Source organism: Papio anubis, chromosome X (genome assembly GCF_008728515.1).
Source record: "Papio anubis isolate 15944 chromosome X, Panubis1.0, whole genome shotgun sequence".
In the NCBI taxonomy this organism is placed as follows: domain Eukaryota; kingdom Metazoa; phylum Chordata; class Mammalia; order Primates; family Cercopithecidae; genus Papio; species Papio anubis.
This window is the reverse complement of record NC_044996.1, coordinates 81,578,445-81,597,067: the sequence shown is the minus strand read 5'-3', so window position 1 is coordinate 81,597,067 and position 18,623 is coordinate 81,578,445. Positions and strand designations below refer to the sequence as shown.

General features: G+C 47.2%; 1 protein-coding gene across 1 annotated transcript; it reads left to right on the top strand.

Moving 5' to 3' along the window:
- Nucleotides 1-1,336: 1,336 nt before the first annotated feature.
- Nucleotides 1,337-17,956, top strand: LOC116271824 (ectodysplasin-A-like). The gene is made up of 6 exons (XM_031660582.1): nt 1,337-1,355; nt 6,264-6,443; nt 7,911-7,945; nt 8,876-8,927; nt 11,840-11,961; nt 13,836-17,956. Exons 2-6 carry the CDS (start codon nt 6,377-6,379, stop codon nt 14,085-14,087), a joined length of 528 nt encoding a protein of 175 aa, XP_031516442.1. The 5' UTR covers nt 1,337-1,355; nt 6,264-6,376; the 3' UTR covers nt 14,088-17,956.
- Nucleotides 17,957-18,623: the final 667 nt, after the last annotated feature.

The following is an 18,623-nucleotide window of genomic DNA, read 5'->3' as shown; positions in this document are numbered from 1 at the left end:
GGGCCTGCTCTTACAGTTAGAGATCATTCCAGGTTTGTTGCAAATATCAAATGAGATGATAAATGGAAATATGTTTTATAAACTATAATATTAAAATGCTTGGTGTTCCTTTTGTAAGCTCTTGAGGGCACTGACAGTGGTTTAATGTATAATTGTGTCTTCATGGCAGTTTGGAACAGATTTTAAATACCTGTATTTAAAGAAAGTCAAATCCAAATATAGAATGAAGAGAACTGATTTCCTAGAAGGGAAAAAAAAGTGACTGTCTGGGAGTGACCTAAACTGTTTGGTGAGTTGTGGTCACCTAACTATATTAGAAACACCTTGGGTTTTCCAAGTGCCTTCAATTGATTAGAATTATTTTCCTTAGAAGTGATTCCCAAGAAAATGCTTGTGATTTCACTGCCAATGAAATGGTTGACATTTCTCATTTTATTTTATTTTATTTTATTTTATTTTATTTTATTTTATTTTGAGATGGAGTCTCGCTCTGTCGCCCAGGCTGGAGTGCAGTGGTGTGATCTCGGTTCACTGCAAGCTCCACCTCCCAGGTTCACGCCATTTTCCTGGCTCAGCCTCCCCAGTAACTGAGACTACAGGCACCCGGCTAATTTTTTGTGTTTTTAGTAGAGACGAGGTTTCACTGTGTTAGCCAGGATGGTCTTGATCTCCTGACTTCGTGATCCACCCGCCTCAGCCTCCCAACGTGCTGGGATTACAGGCATAAGCCACTGCGCCCGGCCGACATTTCTGTTAAAGTGTCCATTAACTTATGGTAAATTACAATGGAAATGCATGTGGCCCTCACGAGTGTATTATGGTCAAACTTTTAATAAGTAACAAATTAAATCATGATAAGGAAGTGACTAAAAGTTAATCAAACACTGCTGCTCTGCTCTTTCCATGAAAATAACCCTTTGCTCCTTCCAAGTTCAACACATGAGACTTCATATCAGATTCTCACCTGAATGCATGACTCTTCAACCTCAGGACTTGCAGAATTAATGGAATGCCGTCCTAAGGTTGTTGAGTTGTGCGTTTCTGGGCATTTCATCTCTATGGAGAAGTACCCATTCCCTCACCCCAAAGACTGAGGTAGAAAGATTTTTCTCCCTAGGGAAAAATCTTCCTTGAAAGTTTTGTGGCCTCAAGAGCCAGAAGACAGAATGGGGAGGTTTGATAGTTGGATCCTTGTCAAAAGCCTGACCCTTGACTGTGAGACTCCCTCAAATTTGCAGTGTCTTGGGGATCCCTCCTAGTGACTATCTTAGAAAATAAACATTTTCTGTTCATTTCTAATGACTTAATTATCTATTTTCTTTTTCATATAGGTCCAGTTAAAAACAAGAAAAAGGGTAAGTTCCTTACTTTATAAAATTGCTGTCTTGTCATATCTTTTCTAAAATTAGAAGAAAAAAAATCAAGAGTACGATTTTTGTATTACATTCTTTCAGCATTGTCTGTCCGTTATTTTATTCAATATGTTATCTTCTTGAGTATTGTAGGTTCTGAAGAACAAGAAATCATTCTTTAGTGATGATTCACCTTTTTCTTTCATTCTTCCTTACTCTTCTCCCTGCTCTTCTTTTATCTTTTTTTTTTTTTTTTTTTTTTTTTTTTGAGACGGAGTTTCACTCTTGTTGCCCAGGCTGGAGTGCAATGACGCAATCTTAGCTCACTGAAACCTCCGCCTTTGGGGTTCAAGCAATTCTCCTGCCTCAGCCTCCTGAGTAGCTGGGATTACAGGCACTCGCTTTTATCCTTTTTTTTTCCTCCTTTATCAAATCAGTGATTGGGTATGAATGAAATCCTGAGTCACCATGTAGGAACTAGATACGCTACCTATCAAAAGATGTCAGCACCCTGTTTCTTGGACTTAAAGCTTCCCTGATTTGATTTCCCAAAGAGTCAGGGAAGGTATTTCTTGCTTTGAGGATTCAATATCATTTTCTCTGTAATGAAAATGCTATTCTGGGGTAGTACCCTGACCGTTTAGTCTTTTCAAAGCAGCTTCCATTGTGCCGTTGTTGAGTCAGTAAGTCCCCAGTGTACTTGCAATGAAACTGGCCCTAGGGCACGTACAAGTGCTCACTTAACTAAAAGAGGAGAATCAATCCAAAGACAGAACAGTCTCCAAAGACAGGGCCAGGCAATATGGTCTACTACTTAGGACTGAAAAACCCAATTATGAAACTAGCTAAAGCACCTGTTTGTTTCTGGGTTCTGACCTGGGAGGAAGACAGAGTAAAACTAATGATTTTTCATGAAAATGCTTTAAGTGAAGTGATGCTGTGTGATAAGATTTATGGAGCTTTATAGAATAGATTGCCAACCCCAGACTAGGCCAAAAGACTGGCTTCACCTGCAGTCTGCCACTTCTTCGAACACTAGGGTACTCTGGTGCCTTGAGGTATCATAGTCCACATGGAAAAGTTGTGTGCCTGTTGTAAAGAAGCTGAGGAATGACCTGACCTCCTGAGTGCCTGAACTGAGCAAGGTTGGAAAACAGCCAGGGAGCTGGAGTCAGTGAGGAAACCTTTCCCTGTGGGGCCTGGGCATTTACCACCAAGATGTTCTGTCTTTTAAGAAAGTAGATTTGATTTTCAAACATGTAGTTCTTAAATCTTGTCACATCCCTTTAAAACAGAAATTATAACTCAGATCATTGCCTGGCACTGCTACCTTGGACATTATTGAGAAGAGAGTGCACGTAGGCCTTAAACATTTACTTTGGCTGAAAGTTATTTAGAAGCCATTTAATATGGATTTCCTTGGATATGGTGAATAGGCACATGCTTGAAGAGGTAAATTGAATTGTTCACTTAATTTTCACCCTTTAATGGAATTTTCCTCCTTCCACAACTCTCTCTCTCTCACTCACTCATTCACTCACTTTTGGTTGTTCTTTCATTTGGGGCTTAGCTAAAAGGTTAAGGAAATACTCCTTTGATGAAGTTTAGCTTTGAAAGAAATGTGTATATTCTTTCATCTAACACTACATAGGGTATGTTTCTAAGTACAGACGTCTCTGGGCTTTTATATCATAAGGTGTTCTGTTAAAGTAAGGAAATCCAGAGAAGGGAGTCAATCCTCTGAAGTTATCCTCTTGCTCCAGGGGTCATTTTGTACATTCTCTTCTCTGAGCGCAGCTTTGTGTAAGTATACAAGTGTGAGAAGCACACTTGCCTAACCCTTGTTGCAGAGGAACAGAGGACCAGCTGCAGAACTGGAACAAAGCAGGAGTTTTTTCTCAAATGCCTTCTAACATTTTCATAAGTGAACATTCTGTTTTCACTGCAACCATTAGTCTCTTGGACTGGAGGAGTTTCTGGCTGTAAGTCTTCCAAAATTACATTAGCAATTACAGGAGACTCACATTCTTGAAGCTGAAGTTTGTGCTACCCACAGAACACCCTGTAGCTTGAAAATCACTGTTAGGCTTGGAAATCTTGGGACACAGGACAGCCTAATATGCACCAACCTCTGTGTCTATGCCACCTAGAAAATAAGGAGGGAGAAGCAAACCTTACAACCAGGCTAAGGAAGCTTCCTGACTGCAAGTGGTAAGTCACCCCTCCTTATGGAAGCTCAGTCAGTCTCATAAGGAAACAGAGAAATCATTGAGGCCAAGCTCCTTGTTTCACAGATGTAGAAACTGAGGCTCAAGGAGAGGAAGGGATTTGCCCAAAGTGTGTCTGTGGCAGAGCTGGGGCTTACATCCTTATCTCCTGAGTACAGATTCTGTGTTCTTTCCACTACACTAGCTGGAATTGAAACTTGGGCTCTGAATAAGCCTGATTTGGAAGGTGCCCAAATCTGAAGGGAGATGGTTTTCCTGTTCAGCATCTTGAAATTGGCTAGATCTAGAAACGGGGCAGATCCAATCTTTTGCTGCTAAGTGCAGAGAAACCTCTAAAGCTCATGCCTCTAGGTCTTTAAGGCTACAGGGACTCTTCTGGGAGAGATGTTCTCTGGACCTTCCTTTCCTTCCTCTCTGAGGAAGAGGCCCCACGATAACCCCATGGTTTTATTCCAAATGCAGATGTGGTTAGACATAGACAACTGGCCTCTTGAGTGGCATTGCCATGAGGATTTGGTTTCTTGGCCATGAGGCATTCTTCTTAAAGGAGGACCTGATAAATCAGGACAGGATTTTCCTGCCTAAGGGTCTGGGGAGCAGGAAGTCAGAGTCAGTAAGAAGGTCTTTAGTGAGACTAGAAAGGTTGTATTTAAAACTAAGAAACTACCTCAGGTGAAGACATTGTGATGAAGTCTGGAAACAGGCTTCCATTCCTGAAACTTTCCATAAAATTGTGAGAAGGTGGTGAAGGAAGGAAGAAGACCTGCGCCCACCTGTAGTCTTTGAGTGTAGCAGCACAGAGCAGAGGAAGTCAACAGGAGGAGCTGGAGGTTTTGGTTCAAGACCACAGTTATGACTCATTTAAGATAACTACATCCTGGTGGGAATGTTGAAAGGACTGGAATATGAAATAGGAGGGTCGAGATTGTTCTAGAAGGATAGCAAGGAGGAAATGGGGGAAGAGTTGGTGGGCATGATTAGTAATACATTTGAGAATAGGACTTCTGAGGAAAGACTTTGGGAAGCTGGATTATTTAGCCTATAGAAATAGGGGTTGGTGGGTGACTTAATTTCTTTTCATATATAAGGATTATGTATATGTATATTCTTCTCTGTCTACGCAAATAGAATAAGAGCTTAAACTGCCACAAGAGGGACATCAGTTAATATACCAGAGAACTTCCCAACAGTGAGCAGTGAGGGGCAATAAACATTGGAACATGTTACTATGGAGTTTACAGAATTTCCTTTCCCAGAGATCTTTTAAAAAAGAGTTTACAGAGGTCAGCTAAGAAAGTGAAACCTGCTGCCTCCTCCTCAGCTCTCTCTACTCTCTGTCACTGCTTCTTTCCTGTTTCTCGATATCTCTCTCTCCCTCCCCCTCTTCCCGTGCCCCTCTTCCTCCTTCTCCATTCCCCCATCTCCAAAACTCCTTCCCATTTCTCATTCCCAACTAGCACTGTCCCCATCCCAACCCCCATTTCCTGTACATCCTGACTCCTAGAGGAACCTTCCCGGAGCTGATACTGTTCCTAAGGCCAGGCTGTACAGCTTCCTCTTGTTATCGACATCAAGTCCACCAAACTGGGCAGCAAACATAAAAGCTCTACATTCTTCAACAATAGCCCAATTCTAAAAAGAACCACAAAGTGACCCATAGGTCTAATCACTTGGTAGTTCTCATCCTTTGGACTCAGCTGAAATGTAACCTCCTTTTTGAAACCTTCCCTGACCTCTTCAGCATTTGGTCCCTACCCACTAAGGTAGCACTTCTACTATCCCATTACTGTGTCTGTTTCCCCACAGACACAGACTGATCTCCTGGAGGGCCACTTATTTCTATATGCTCAAACCTAGCTTTGTAAATGCGTATTCACAAAAGGGAGTGGGGGGAAGGGAGAGAAAGCACAAGACAGACAGAGACAGGGAGACAGAGCTGTGTGATAAAGGTATCCAACTCTTTAGCAGGGACTCCCAGAGAGCTGACTTTGTGTCCTCAGAAGTCTGTAGAACTCCTGACAGTCCACTCATCCAGGAAATAACTACAAATGCAACACTGAGGCCAGGCATGGTGGCTTGTGCCTGTAATCCCAGCAGCACTTTGGGAGGCCAAGGCAGGCAGATCACCCGAAGTCAGGAGTTCGAGACCAGCCTGGCCAACATGGTGAAACCCCATCTCTACTAAAAATACAAAAATTAGCCGGACACGGTGGCACGTGCCTGTAACCCAGTTACTCCAGAGGCTGAGGCAGGAGAATCGCTTGAACCCGGGAGGTGGAGGTTGCAGTGAGCCGACATCGCACCACTGAACTCCAGCCTGGGTAACAGAGCAGAACTCCATCTCAAGAAAAAAAAAAAAAGGCCGGGCGCGGTGGCTCAAGCCTGTAATCCCAGCACTTTGGGAGGCCGAGGCGGGTGGATCACGAGGTCAGGAGATCGAGACCATCCTGGCTAACATGGTGAAACCCCGTCTCTACTAAAAATACAAAAAACTAGCCGGGCGTGGTGGCGGGCGTCTGTAGTCCCAGCTACTCGGAGGCTGAGGCGGGAAAATGGCGTGAACCCGGGAGGTGGAACTTGCAGTGAGCCGAGATCGCGCCACTGCACTCCAGCCTGGGCGACAGAGCGAGACTCCGTCTCAAAAAAAAAAAAAAAAAAAGTAACACTGAACCCTATTTTTCAGGAAAGAAAGCAGGACCTCCTGGACCCAATGGCCCTCCAGGACCCCCAGGACCTCCAGGACCCCAGGGACCCCCAGGAATTCCAGGGATTCCTGGAATTCCAGGAACAACGGTTATGGGACCACCTGGTCCTCCAGGTCCTCCTGGTCCTCAAGGACCCCCTGGCCTCCAGGGACCTTCTGGTGAGTTCCCCTGTCTTTCCACCCCACCAGGTGCCTTACAAGTACTTTAGGAGAGCAAGAGTGGGTGATCCTGAGAGCAGTTTCAAACGGTGGAGATGGGGTTGGTGTGCAATGAGGGATGCAGCTCTCCAAGACCAGTGTAAAACTAGGAATTGAACAAGCCAGTAGGGCCTGACCTGCTCTAGCTTCTTATATCTACCAACCTGTCAAGGACAGGCCACCTGTTCTTACCCCATCTCAACCCTTCTATCACAAGCCCTCCCTGACTCTTAGCCTCCCTGTAGTGGACCAGTAAAATTCATATGAGCCAGAGACAGAGGCCCTGGTGGTTCATTGGAGTTCCAGTGGGGAATAGATTTAATCTTCTCTGATTCCCTGCATCTAGCTCCACATGCTGATGTTTGCATAGAAACAGGCTATGGAGTGGAAAGTTGAGGACTGAACAAAATGACAAACCCTAGGACAGTTTCATCTTATGAAGTCTGAAGTGCTTTTCCCATAGCAAGTAGTCACTAATGGTCAAGAAGTTGGAAACTTAAGAGTCACTCAGTCTGTGGATAAAGCAAACCCAGGCACCAAGGCTGTCCCATCCAGGAACCAAGTGCTTCTTGCACTAGATCCTTACCCTACCACACTTGCCATTCAAATGTCATTTCATCCCTTTGCATCTTTCTCCTTAAGCCCTGAAGGGCATCTGAAAGGTATGAATTCAGATCCAAACCTGCCTAATTGGCATTGACAAGAGTCAGACTGCCTGGGCTTATGTCACTTGTTATTTCTTCCCCCTGCTCCCCACTCCCCTGCCCTGTATCTTGGGGCTTTAAAGAAATGGACCCTTACAGCTGATTTCTCCAGGGGCAAGAATTCTGCAGCAGGATTCAGATTCTTTAACTTGTACTTCACACAGGGCTAAGCAGTGTTACCATGGCCACAAGAGATGGAGTTGGGGATTTTTTTTCATCCAATCATTCCTTAAATATTGAGCACTTTCTGTATACAAAGAGACATATTGATACATGGTCCTTTTTCTCATAGAGGTTATCTCCTAGAGGAAAAGAGAACAAAGAAACAAGATATTTACAAACAGCAGTGGGCTCTATGAAGAAAATTGATAGAAAGGGAGCAAAAGGCTAGAGAAGCCAATGCCATTGTCTCAGGGTCACACAGTGACAGGAATGCCCTCTCATTGTTCTCCATGGGTGCCTGGTGGGGCTTGCCTTGGGCTAATATTGGCCAGAGGCAATACTCAGAAGTTTCCCTGCTGGGTGCTGGGCCCACTGAAGATGAAGGTCGGGGCAGGAAACAGAAGAGGTGCACTCTGACTCTTCCTCCAGCTCTAAGCCCTGAAGAATAAAGCTCAGACAGGGCTGGCTGCAGGGAGCACGGCTCACCACCATTAGCTGCTCAGGTGAGGGGAAAAGGAAGTCAAAAGATTATGCCCTCTGATAGTCCTGTCCTATTTTGCAGGTGCTGCTGATAAAGTTGGAACTCGAGAAAACCAGGTTGGCTGGGGATTGCTCTCTTCTTGGGTAGGAAGGAAAGCCACAGGCTAGAGCCACCTTTAAATTAGCTTCTTATTAGATTTCCTGAGGCTTTATTTCATGAGAACACCCTGGAGATTCTGAGGGTTTTCACTCACAGCCCCCTCCCATCTCTATGAATAGAAAAGCTTTGCCCCAGGGCATGTTTTTAGCTAAGGAAAGGGTGTCTTGCCAGGATCATTTTTCCTCATTCCACAGGAGACCCCAGGGTCACCATAGCCAGGCCCAGTAGTCAGCTGAAATAAGCTGCCAGTCAGACCTATTCACCTGAGCCTCCAACTCCCCAGCCACCCCAGACACCTTGTCGGCTCTCAGACCACCTGGGATCCGGACCTGAAGAGTTGAAGAGTATGTCCTTGAAAAACAGCCAGCCAGCTCCAGGCCCAGCCTAGCCTGGGCGTCTGCCTTAATGGCCTGAAGAGCTCCTCCCAGTCTTTGAGCTTCCTAATCTGTCTCTATTGGCAGGTTCTGCTGCCTTGCCTTGTCTCATCTCAGCCTCCCTCGCCACAGCTGTGTGGCCACAGTGATAAATCTACACAGCTGCACAGTGCTTGACGGCTTGCAGGGCAATTTTATATCCATCACCTCATTTGATCTTTAGACATCCCTGTGAGAGAGGCCAGACATTCTTATAATCCCCATTTTACAGTTAGGGAAATGAGGCTCAGAGGCATTACATTTGGTTGAGGTCACATAGCTAGCAAGCGGTAGAGCTACAAAATCATATTACCCTCTAGTAGAAACGTAGTCAGTAACATCCCAAGAGAGGGGAGAGGGATCAGAATTGGATTACAATAGAAGACTAGAAACCAGGATGGAAACATGGGACCGGTGACTGAGCAAGCAGCCATTACTCATAGTGACTACTCTCTATCCTTCTCATCCTGCCAGCCAGCTGTGGTGCATCTACAGGGCCAAGGGTCAGCAATTCAAGTCAAGAATGGTAAGAATCAAAATAGGCTCTCTCCCAAAGAGGAGCTTCTCCCCTTCCTCCTCCCCAACCTCCAAATAATCACCCAGCCTAGTTCCTCCCAGGGCCCTGAGGTACCCTTGGCATACGAAGTCATTCTTTGCTCCATCATGCCCTCTACTGGCTGTCCTGAGCAATTGCTGGCATCAAGACCAGTTGCTACACCCAAATTGCATTTAGAATCACTGATTACGGAGCTGAAAGGGACTTGAGACATCATCTAGCCCAGGCATTCTCAGGCGATGGAGTGTATATCAGAGCCACCATGGAGATATGTGTAGTTAGATTAATATTTTCACAATACAAATTATAGAAAGTAAAACAATGTAAAATTAAATTCTTCTTGTCTGATGGATCTACGCAGGTGGGCAGACGGGCTGCTTCTCTCAGGGCAAGTGGGGCATGTTAGAATCTCCAGGGAGTTGAAGATGCTAGTGTCTATCAAAAGGGAGAATGTGTTTAATGGGTTTAAGAAACACTGATTTATCGTAATCCCTGCATTTAACAGATGGGGAAACAGAGTCCCAGAGAGATTGGATAATACATTAATAAATCATGCTGCCTCATATTGTATGATACTTTAGAGTTTTCAGCATGCTTTCTTTGTCTTTAATTTCATCCAGTCCTCACAACCACCCTATGAGGTAGGTATGAGCTCCTTTTTACAAAGACAGAAAGTGAAGTTCAGAGAGGTTAATTAATTTTCCCAATATTTCTTAGTCAAGTTAGTTTAGGAGCCAGGATTCAAAACTACATCTTTCTGACTCTCTCCTCTCCCCTATGCTACTTCAGTGATATGTATGTACACTCCACTGAATGATAAGGTTCATTTTCTTCCCCCAAAGAGACATGAACATTCATGAAAGAACAGCACTTTGGAATAATGTCCAGTCCCCAGAGTGCACAAAGCCTAAAATGCGTGAACCCCCAGGAGCCTTGGGAAGCAGCAAGCTAACCAAGATGCTAGATGCTTACAGAGCTTGGAGTGGAAGGGAGGGGTTTTGAGTACAGAAACGGTAAAGGAAGGTTAAAAAAAAAAAAAACAGCTACCTGGGGACAGTTTCTAAGAACTCAGTCAGTCCTGAACTGGCTGTACTGAGTTTCCTTAATGACTGTATTTAGTTACTTCCCTGACTGCCACCTCCATGTCTGACTTAGTAGCCTCAGAAGTGTAAATAGGAAGAGAATGGCACCAAAACCCAATTGGTCCTGCTGGGGACCGCAAGGCCCTGAGTGGGCAATGATCCCCACCTGTCCAGGGAGGCCAGAGACAGGCCAAAATAGATTTGTTTGGGTATCTAGACAGATAGTGTTTCTTCTGTGCCAGCAGCCACTGATTTTGCTCCCACTGCCACACAGTAGGATTGTTTCCAGCCCCTCTGGGCCAATCCTCAGAAGCGGTCTGTGCTGACCCTTAGTACGACCAGAAGAAGTGATGGGGGTGGGGTGCAGTGGCTCACGCCTGTAATCCCAGCACTTTGGGAGGCCGAGGGGAGCGGATCACTTGAGGCCAAAATTTGAGACCAGCCTGGCCAACGTGGTGAAACTTCGTCTCCACAAAAAATACAAAAATTAGCTGAGCATAGTGGCACGTACCTGTAATTCCAGCTGCTCGGGAGGCTGAGACAGGAGAATCACTTGAACCCGGGAAGTGGAGGTCGCAGTGAGCCAAGATCACACCACTGCACTCCAGCCTTGGTGACAGAGTGAGTGACAGTCCCTCTCAAAAAAAAAAAAAGAAGAAGAAGAAGAAGAAGAAGTGATGGGGTCAGGGATTGGAGGACGTCATGCAGAGTGGTCCACTGATGGGACAGAGCCAGGGCAGTTCCTCCTAACTCCTAGCCCATCTACTTACCACCTCAAGGAAAGATGGTCACCTTTTCCAGAAAACCTGTTTCCTCATCCCTCAGAGAGACAGGCCTACTGAAACTGACCAAAGATGGACTTATAAAATATAATTTCTTGGGTGCAGGATGGATGACTTAGAAGGGAAAAGGCTCCCTGGGCTTGGATGTCCTCCTCTCATGGTGGGAAGGAACATTCCTCTTTCTGCAGGATGGAAAGAGAAGATTTTCCTCCACCCTCACACGCTGGCTTCCACTGTCCAAAGGAATGCGACTGCCCCTCCACCCCTGCCTGGGGTGGAGCTGAGACAGATGTTTTGCCAAGGGTGCCTCGGCTCCTATCCTCCCAGCTGGCTCTGTTGCAGCCTGCCAGTCTATCTTTCACTCTCATAAGGATCCCTCTCACCTATGGGGCCCTGGTACTGGTGGTCAGTAGCCCCAGCTGCCGTGGAGTCTGAATCATCTCTAATCCCTAAGGTTCTCCAGATAGACAGTGGGCTGAGTGGTTTCCTCCCAGGGAGGCTTTCCAGAAAGCTGTGGGTGTGGAAGAACCATAAAAAAAGAATCTCTTAAGGAGAAAGAGAAAACCCATGAACCTATGAGACAAGAGGAATTCAGGAGCTCTGACTGGGAAAGTAAAATTGAATAATAAGACCTAGCCTGCCACTCAGTGTCTGAATTTTGCCTGTGCAGGCCCCATAACAACAAAGAAAATAGGGCAGCATGCCCACTCTCATCCTCCTCCGGCAAATTCCAGCTAGAAGGTAACGGTTAAAGACCCTTCCAGATGCAAGGGTCAAGAAAGGAAGTATAAAGACAGACAGGAGCCCAGGAGCCCTGAAGCAGGCCTGGCAGCTGCTTTACAAACAGAACAGCTTCTCTGCTTTCAAATGCTCTTCTTAAAGTTTGGTCTTCTAGGCTACCCTGGTTGCACTGGGATAGGGTTGGGGGTCGTGAACTCCTTGGTATTTATTTTCTGTTGCCTCGATTATTCTGACATGTACTGAGTGACTGCCCTTCTCTCATACTGAGATCTTTCAGGTGGAGTGCTCAATGACTGGTCTCGCATCACTATGAACCCCAAGGTGTTTAAGCTACATCCCCGCAGCGGGGAGCTGGAGGTACTGGTGGACGGCACCTACTTCATCTATAGTCAGGTAGAAGTGAGTACGGTCTTAGGCCTAACTCTTCTTATATCCAGAATGCAGATCCGGTGCAGACCACATAGGGGCACTGTGGAGCCAGCCAAGACCATCCAATGGCTAACTTCCTGCTTTGGGTGAGGGGGTGGGAGGGCCGCACTGAGAGGGAGTTGAAAGAAGGAAAGAGAGAGGAGGCCAGCTTGTTTCGTTTTGTTTTGTTTTGTTTTGTTTTGTTTTGTTTTGTTTTTCCCTAGCCAAATATTATTGAAAAACTGTGAAAAAGGCCCCTCCTACATTCTGCCATCTGATTCCCTCCTGCAGGGCCTCAGGCCCCTGTTTACCCTCCGAGCTGTTTGGCTCCACTGCCAAACTTGAACTTGGTCTCAGTATATTCTTTGAAAGTCAGTTCCAGGGTTACTGAGAACCCCTCCCCTCAACACTGCTGGCTCGGGCGTTATAATGAATAGTGCTCCTGCAGACTTTCTTTCCACCTCAAAAAGATTTCTGACTGTCTTTCCTTCCTCTTTCTCCCATTTGTTTCCCTATCTTTCTATTCCTCTATTCTTGCCTCCTTCCTGCTGTTATTCTCCCAGCCCTTTCTCCCTCTGCTTTTGTCCTCTTCCTGCCCTGGGCCCGCTCCCCAAGTCCGCCAGTGTCCATCTACTTCCATTCCCCGATTGTTTGCCTCCACGGGGATGGCTCCTTGGAGATAGAGGAAGATGAGCCATGAGGTTGGGACTTTTGTGGGGTGGGCAGCAAGCAGGCAGGTGGGCAGAAGGACTATGGAACCAACACATGGGTGTCACAGGAGAGCGGCCAGCAAAGGTGGGCTAACAAGCATTTGCTAGGCACACTGAGCACCCCGGTGTAGCTTCGGTCCTGATCCATATGTGGCACCCAAATATGCTGTTCCCAGCTGAAGAGCTGATGGAGGGAGTGACCTTTCATAAAAAGATTTACAGTGATATCTGAGAGTCCCAACACCCATGGGGCACATGGGCATAACCCTGATGTCCTATGAGCCAAGCTCCACGTGGTGGGGGCAGTGGGGGCGGTGGTGGGGGAGGGCAGATCACAACTTGGTGTGAGGTATGATGGATAAGGGTAGTGAAGAATGGAAAAATTAATTTTCTGAGCCTAGGAGAGAATTGAGAGTGGCCCATGCAGGCTGGGAAAATCCCCATGACATTAGGCCACTGAGCATTAAGTTAGTGCTTCCTTCTGGCCACAAAGTCAGGGGCCTGGGCTTTTCCAAATTCTTTGTCTTGTTTGCGGTAGCTAGCTCTCCATCTCTCTGGACCTGTTTCCTCAATCATCAAATGGGAGGCTCAAGGGGTACTGTGAATCAGTGAGGGGAGTCCAGGCACAGGGGAGGGGTGGTGCAAGCTGAATAAGCTTCTGTTAAGGAGCTGAAGAAATCGCAAGTTGTTATATGACCTCTCTGGGGAATCAGTGACTTCTAAGTTTCTCCACAAATAGTCCGCGGGGCTCAAGAGTGGAAGTCGGTTTGTGTCTACGGCACTGTGTGCACACCTGCTATGTGCAGGGCACTCTGCTTCGTGTCAGAGCTGGGGCAGGGGCGGGTGGGGGTACAGGGGCACGGTGAAGCTGCAAATAGGGCATGGTTCTTAGCCTTACAGAGTTTACGACAGGTGTGCTGTTGTAAGAAAGGTTTGCTCAACCAGCTGAGCCCCATGGACTAGGGGAAGGGCAATGCATCCGCCTGTCACCCTGCCTTTCCTGTTGGCCAGCTAGCACGCCTTCACATGGCACTGCCCCATCCATGGGGTATGCTGGCAGCTCATCTGAGAAGATTCTGTCAATTCACCACAGGGAGGGCCCCCCACCCTCTCTTTCCTCTCTTCCCCAATCCCTTCTTGTTGCCTCTCACTCAGGTATACTACATCAACTTCACTGACTTTGCCAGCTATGAGGTGGTGGTGGATGAGAAGCCCTTCCTGCAGTGCACACGCAGCATCGAGACGGGCAAGACCAACTACAACACTTGCTATACCGCAGGCGTCTGCCTCCTCAAAGCCCGGCAGAAGATCGCCGTCAAGATGGTGCACGCTGACATCTCCATCAACATGAGCAAGCACACCACCTTCTTTGGGGCCATCAGGCTGGGTGAAGCCCCTGCATCCTAGATTCCCCCCATTTTGCCTCTGTCCATGCCCCTTCCCTGGGTTTGGGAGCCAGGACTCCCAGAACCTCTAAGTGCTGCTGTGGAGTGAGGTATATTGGTGTTGCAGCCACAGAGAGAAATGCCTCAGTGCTATTTATTCCCCAGTGACTCCAGGGTGACAAGGCCTGCTTGACTTTCCAGAATGACCTTGAGTTAACAGGACAGTTGATGGAGCCCCAGGGTTTACATGAAGCAGGACCTTCTTTGCTTCCATGTTGACTGGCTTATGGCGTGACTCTTCAACCCCGAGGTCCCTGTTGTCAGATCTATTGTTTGTTGCACTAAAATGAGGATCCAGGGCAGCAGGCCAGAGAGAGCAGAGGTGCACTCCAGACTCTGGGGGTGGACATCTGACCCCAAGGGGCTGCTGCTCCTCTCTTGGGTAGGGTGGTGGTGGGGGCGGAGTGGGAAGGTAGCATTGCAGCCTGAGAAGGCCAGAGAGGGAAAAGGCAGGTGCTTTTGGCAAGAGACCATGAGAGAAACCTGCCAAGAGAGCATCCTTGGCAGTGGGGATGTTCTTTCTGCTCTATACTGTGGCCTGCAGGAGGGTCGGAGTGCTCTTCCCACTCCGGCTGACAGCTACATTGTGGCAGCTTGCTGGGCTTTGGGAAGGGGAAGTTTGCTCTGCCTTGGAACAATCACAGGGAATGGCCACAAACCTGCCCGCATAAGACCCTGAATCCGTCCTTGGGTCACACGTCTCTCATTTTATTTACAGCTGTGCTCCACACTCAGAAAACTCCCTGGGGTCACCTAGTTGCCCCCATTCCCAGCCTGACTACAACTCCTGCCTTCTTTCTCCACAGAGCCTACCTCTGTCTGAGACAGGTGCCTAACCTGGGACCTGTGCTCATGTGAGTCTGGGATATTCTTTAGCTTACCTGGGCACAAAGAGAATTTGTCGTTTATTAAACAGTACAAATGTTTTTCATCCATTCCTAATCAATTCTGTCTGGAGACAAAGGGTTGGACTGGATGACCTCCAGAAGTCCCTTCCATTTCTAGTACTTGTGACTCTTAGCAGGTGGCCCTCACCACAGCCTTCTAAATTCCCAAACCCTAGGCTGCTCCTGGGCATTAGCAAGGCAGAGCCTTTTTACCTGGCCTAGAAAGGGCAAGGGGTGAGGATAGGACAGAGGGATTTTGTTCCAGTTTGCTGCAACACAAGTGGACATTAGGCCAGGCCTTACCTGAAAGGCCAGCTGCTGATGCCATACTGACCCAGTCTTTCTTCACTCTGGCTTCAAAAAGCCATAGCAGAGCATGGTCACCACAGATGCTCATGCTGCTCCTGTGAAGCCAGACTCAGGAGAAGCCAGTGTCTAGGCACTGAGCAGGGATCTGCCCCCTAGTTCAGGGTCCAAATGCACCTTCCCCTAAACCCCAAGCTTCCCACTAGATCATGTGGTAGGACCCTCGAGGGCCTTACTTCAAAGTGCCTTGGCTCAGCCTGGCTTCTGAGTGCTAGGTCCAGCCCAAACCTGGGAAGGCCAGCCTTGTACAGTCTGCTCCTCTTGTTCCTGAAATATGTTTCCTTTTCAGGAGATGGGGAATAAGTTCCTTCAGGCAGCTGAAATTCATCGAGAACAGAGGGTACTTATTTCTCAGCTGTGCCTTCCCTTTCTAAGCAACCACACTGCTTGGCCCTTCAAGGGTCAGGGTGAGAGGTGATGGGCTAGGCCTCCATTGTCTGGTTGCTAACAACAGCCTTGCAACCCAAGGTGAGGTGAACTCCAGGCATGTGTCTGTCCCTAACTCCTATAAAGTGCCTTGGACAGTCTGCAGTTGTAGCAGAAACCAACAAGAACCTCTCCTTCATCTTTGGAAAATAATTTCTCCTTTATTGTCTCTTTTGAGGAAGGCAAGGCTGATAATATGACAAACATCATTGTTTAGATGAGTCTTAGTGAGGTAGCACTCTCGGAGCGTTTTGACCAGTTTAAGCCGCAGACCTGGAGCTTCAGCCAGGTCTGACTCCAAAGTTGTTCCATCATACCACAGCACTGTGTGGAATTTGAGGTCTAAAGAGAACGAATAAAAGTGGCAATTTGGAACTGAAATCCTTGAGGGCTCTAGGGAGAAACCCAGAGATGCCCGTTTTCATTCCTCGACGGTAATACCTGTCCTCTTGGCTGCCAGGGGCTCTGTGGCAAAAGGAGTCAGGCATTCCTTTGGGAAGCAGCCATCAACCTTAGAGCTCTTGTGTTCAGAAGAATCTTTCTGGCACCTTGTTGAAGCAGCAGGCCTCTGGGACCCACAGAGCTGGTGGCCTTTATGTTCTTTCACCCATCCTAGGAACCAGCCAACCATCATGTGTGGAGCCCCTACTGTGGGCAAGGTCCTCCTTCCATTACCCTACAGACAGCTTACAGGAGCCAGCTTGCTTCCCACAACTACTAGTGTGACTCCTTATCTCTTTCCACCATACCTTAGAGACTTTGATACTACCAGGGTCTCTCAGGGATGGAGGGAAGACCTGAAAGAGGACTAGTTCTGAGGCCAGAAAGATGTGAGGAGAGAGGAGGAAAAGTCTTCCTAATTGTGCCCCTAAAGGGCATCCTGATACCATTCTATTCTCCGGACATGGAGGGGATGATAAAGGAAATAAGATCTCCACTGGACCCTTGATTCATTCTGAACCCTCCAAAGGAACTCCAGGGGGCAAGGGATGATGAGGGAAGCAATAGGTAGCTGGGGAGCCCTATTGCTGCTAAGTCATTGGCGGCAAAGTGACAAAACAATTTACTGATGAGAGAATGTGCAAATAGATGTACAGTTTGGAATTATGCTGGTGTGAGTTTGCCAGAGGACCAATGCTAGCATGGAGAATGGGACAAGGACATTTGTGGGCAAGCAGATGACAGAGGTTTGAAGGAGAATTGCATGGCAGGAGTCTCTGCCAGCTACTTGGGCTTCAACAGCCAAGCTGGCACAAAAGACAGCTGGCAGAGGCTGCTCGGCTACTGGTTACCTGGAGAAGTAGTATTTGCCTATTTCCCGCTTCGTCCATCCTGAGCCAAATTTCTTTTACTGAACAGGAAAGAGCTAGGAACCCTGGAGGTAAACAAAGACTTTGATCCATGTATGAGCGTGTGTGTTTATGTAACTTCCTGTGGACGCAAATAGATTCAGAGAAATTTAGAGCTAAAAAGGCCCTTAGAGGGAATCTAGCCCAACCTAGATTCCACCCTGTTACTTATGTAGAAACTGAGGCCCAGAGAGGGAAGATGACCTGCCCCAAGTGGTGAGCAAGCCCCAACCTCTAGAGTCAGCAGACTGAGGGGATAAAGCAGTTCCTGTCCCACATGGCCATCTTCTTTCTTCCACCCACAAACTCCAGGATGGAAGTACTTGGCCCTTTCAGGAGCCTGGCCAGGCAGGGAGTAGCTGCAGCCTTCATCAGAACTCTTCCTCCTCTCAAGGCATTCTCCCAGCTCTAGCTTCTGGACTGGAAAGCAGGAGACTGGCCCAGTACCAGCAAGTCCTTAGGCTACTGTAATGCTGCCTCAGGACCCATCCCTGCCTGGAGGCTTCTCTAGGCCCTGTGAGCACAAAGAATAAAGCTGATTTTTGTCTTTTAATCCATTTCAGGTCTCTCTCCAGGAGGGCTCGGGGTGTGTCATTTCTATATTCCTCCAGCTCTGATATTAGGGGGTGGGCTTTGTTGTGAGAATGGCCTGGAGCAGGCCCAATGCTGCTTTTGGGGGTCAGCATCCAGTGTGAGATACTGTGTATATAAACTATATATAATGTATATAAACTGGGATGTAAGTTTGTGTAAATTAATGGTTTATTCTTTGCAAATAAAGCGCTTTCCCTATCTGTTCTTGATATCCGCGTGAGCACTTCCTACATGTTAAGTGCTTCTTTGCAAATGACGCCACACATGAGCTAGGGGAAGGACCAAGGCACCCATTTCAGAGGCAGCAACAGAAGGAAGATGGTCTGAATTTCCTGTTGGAACATCCCACATCCTCTCTGTGCCTCAGACCACACTCCCACATCCCCATTACCTTAGGTCAGAAGAAGAAGAATTGTCTTGGGCCACAAATAAAATACACTAACACTAATGATAGCTGATGAACTAAAAAAAAAAAAAAAAAAAAAAAGTCACAGAAAATTCTCATACTGTTTTAAGAAAGTTTATGAATTTGTGTTGGGCCCCATTCAAAGCCGTCCTGGCCCGCATGCCACAGGGTAGACAAGCTTGCCTTAGGTCTTCTGTGACCACATGACAAGCAGGCTAGATGTCCTGCCAAAAGGAACATTGTCCGGGGGCAGCAATACACAGAACTGACTCTCAGCTTAAGAATGTGGCATCTACAAAATACACTTCAGGCCTGGGCCCCAAATAGCTTGGGTAGACCCAGCCTCCAGCTCATTTTGCATATGAGGAAACCAACACTTAACGAATTTAAGTCACTCACCTAGAGTTACCCAACTAGTAAGTGTGCCAGCCTGGTCTGATTCCTTCCCAGCCAAGGCTGCTGTTACCTGG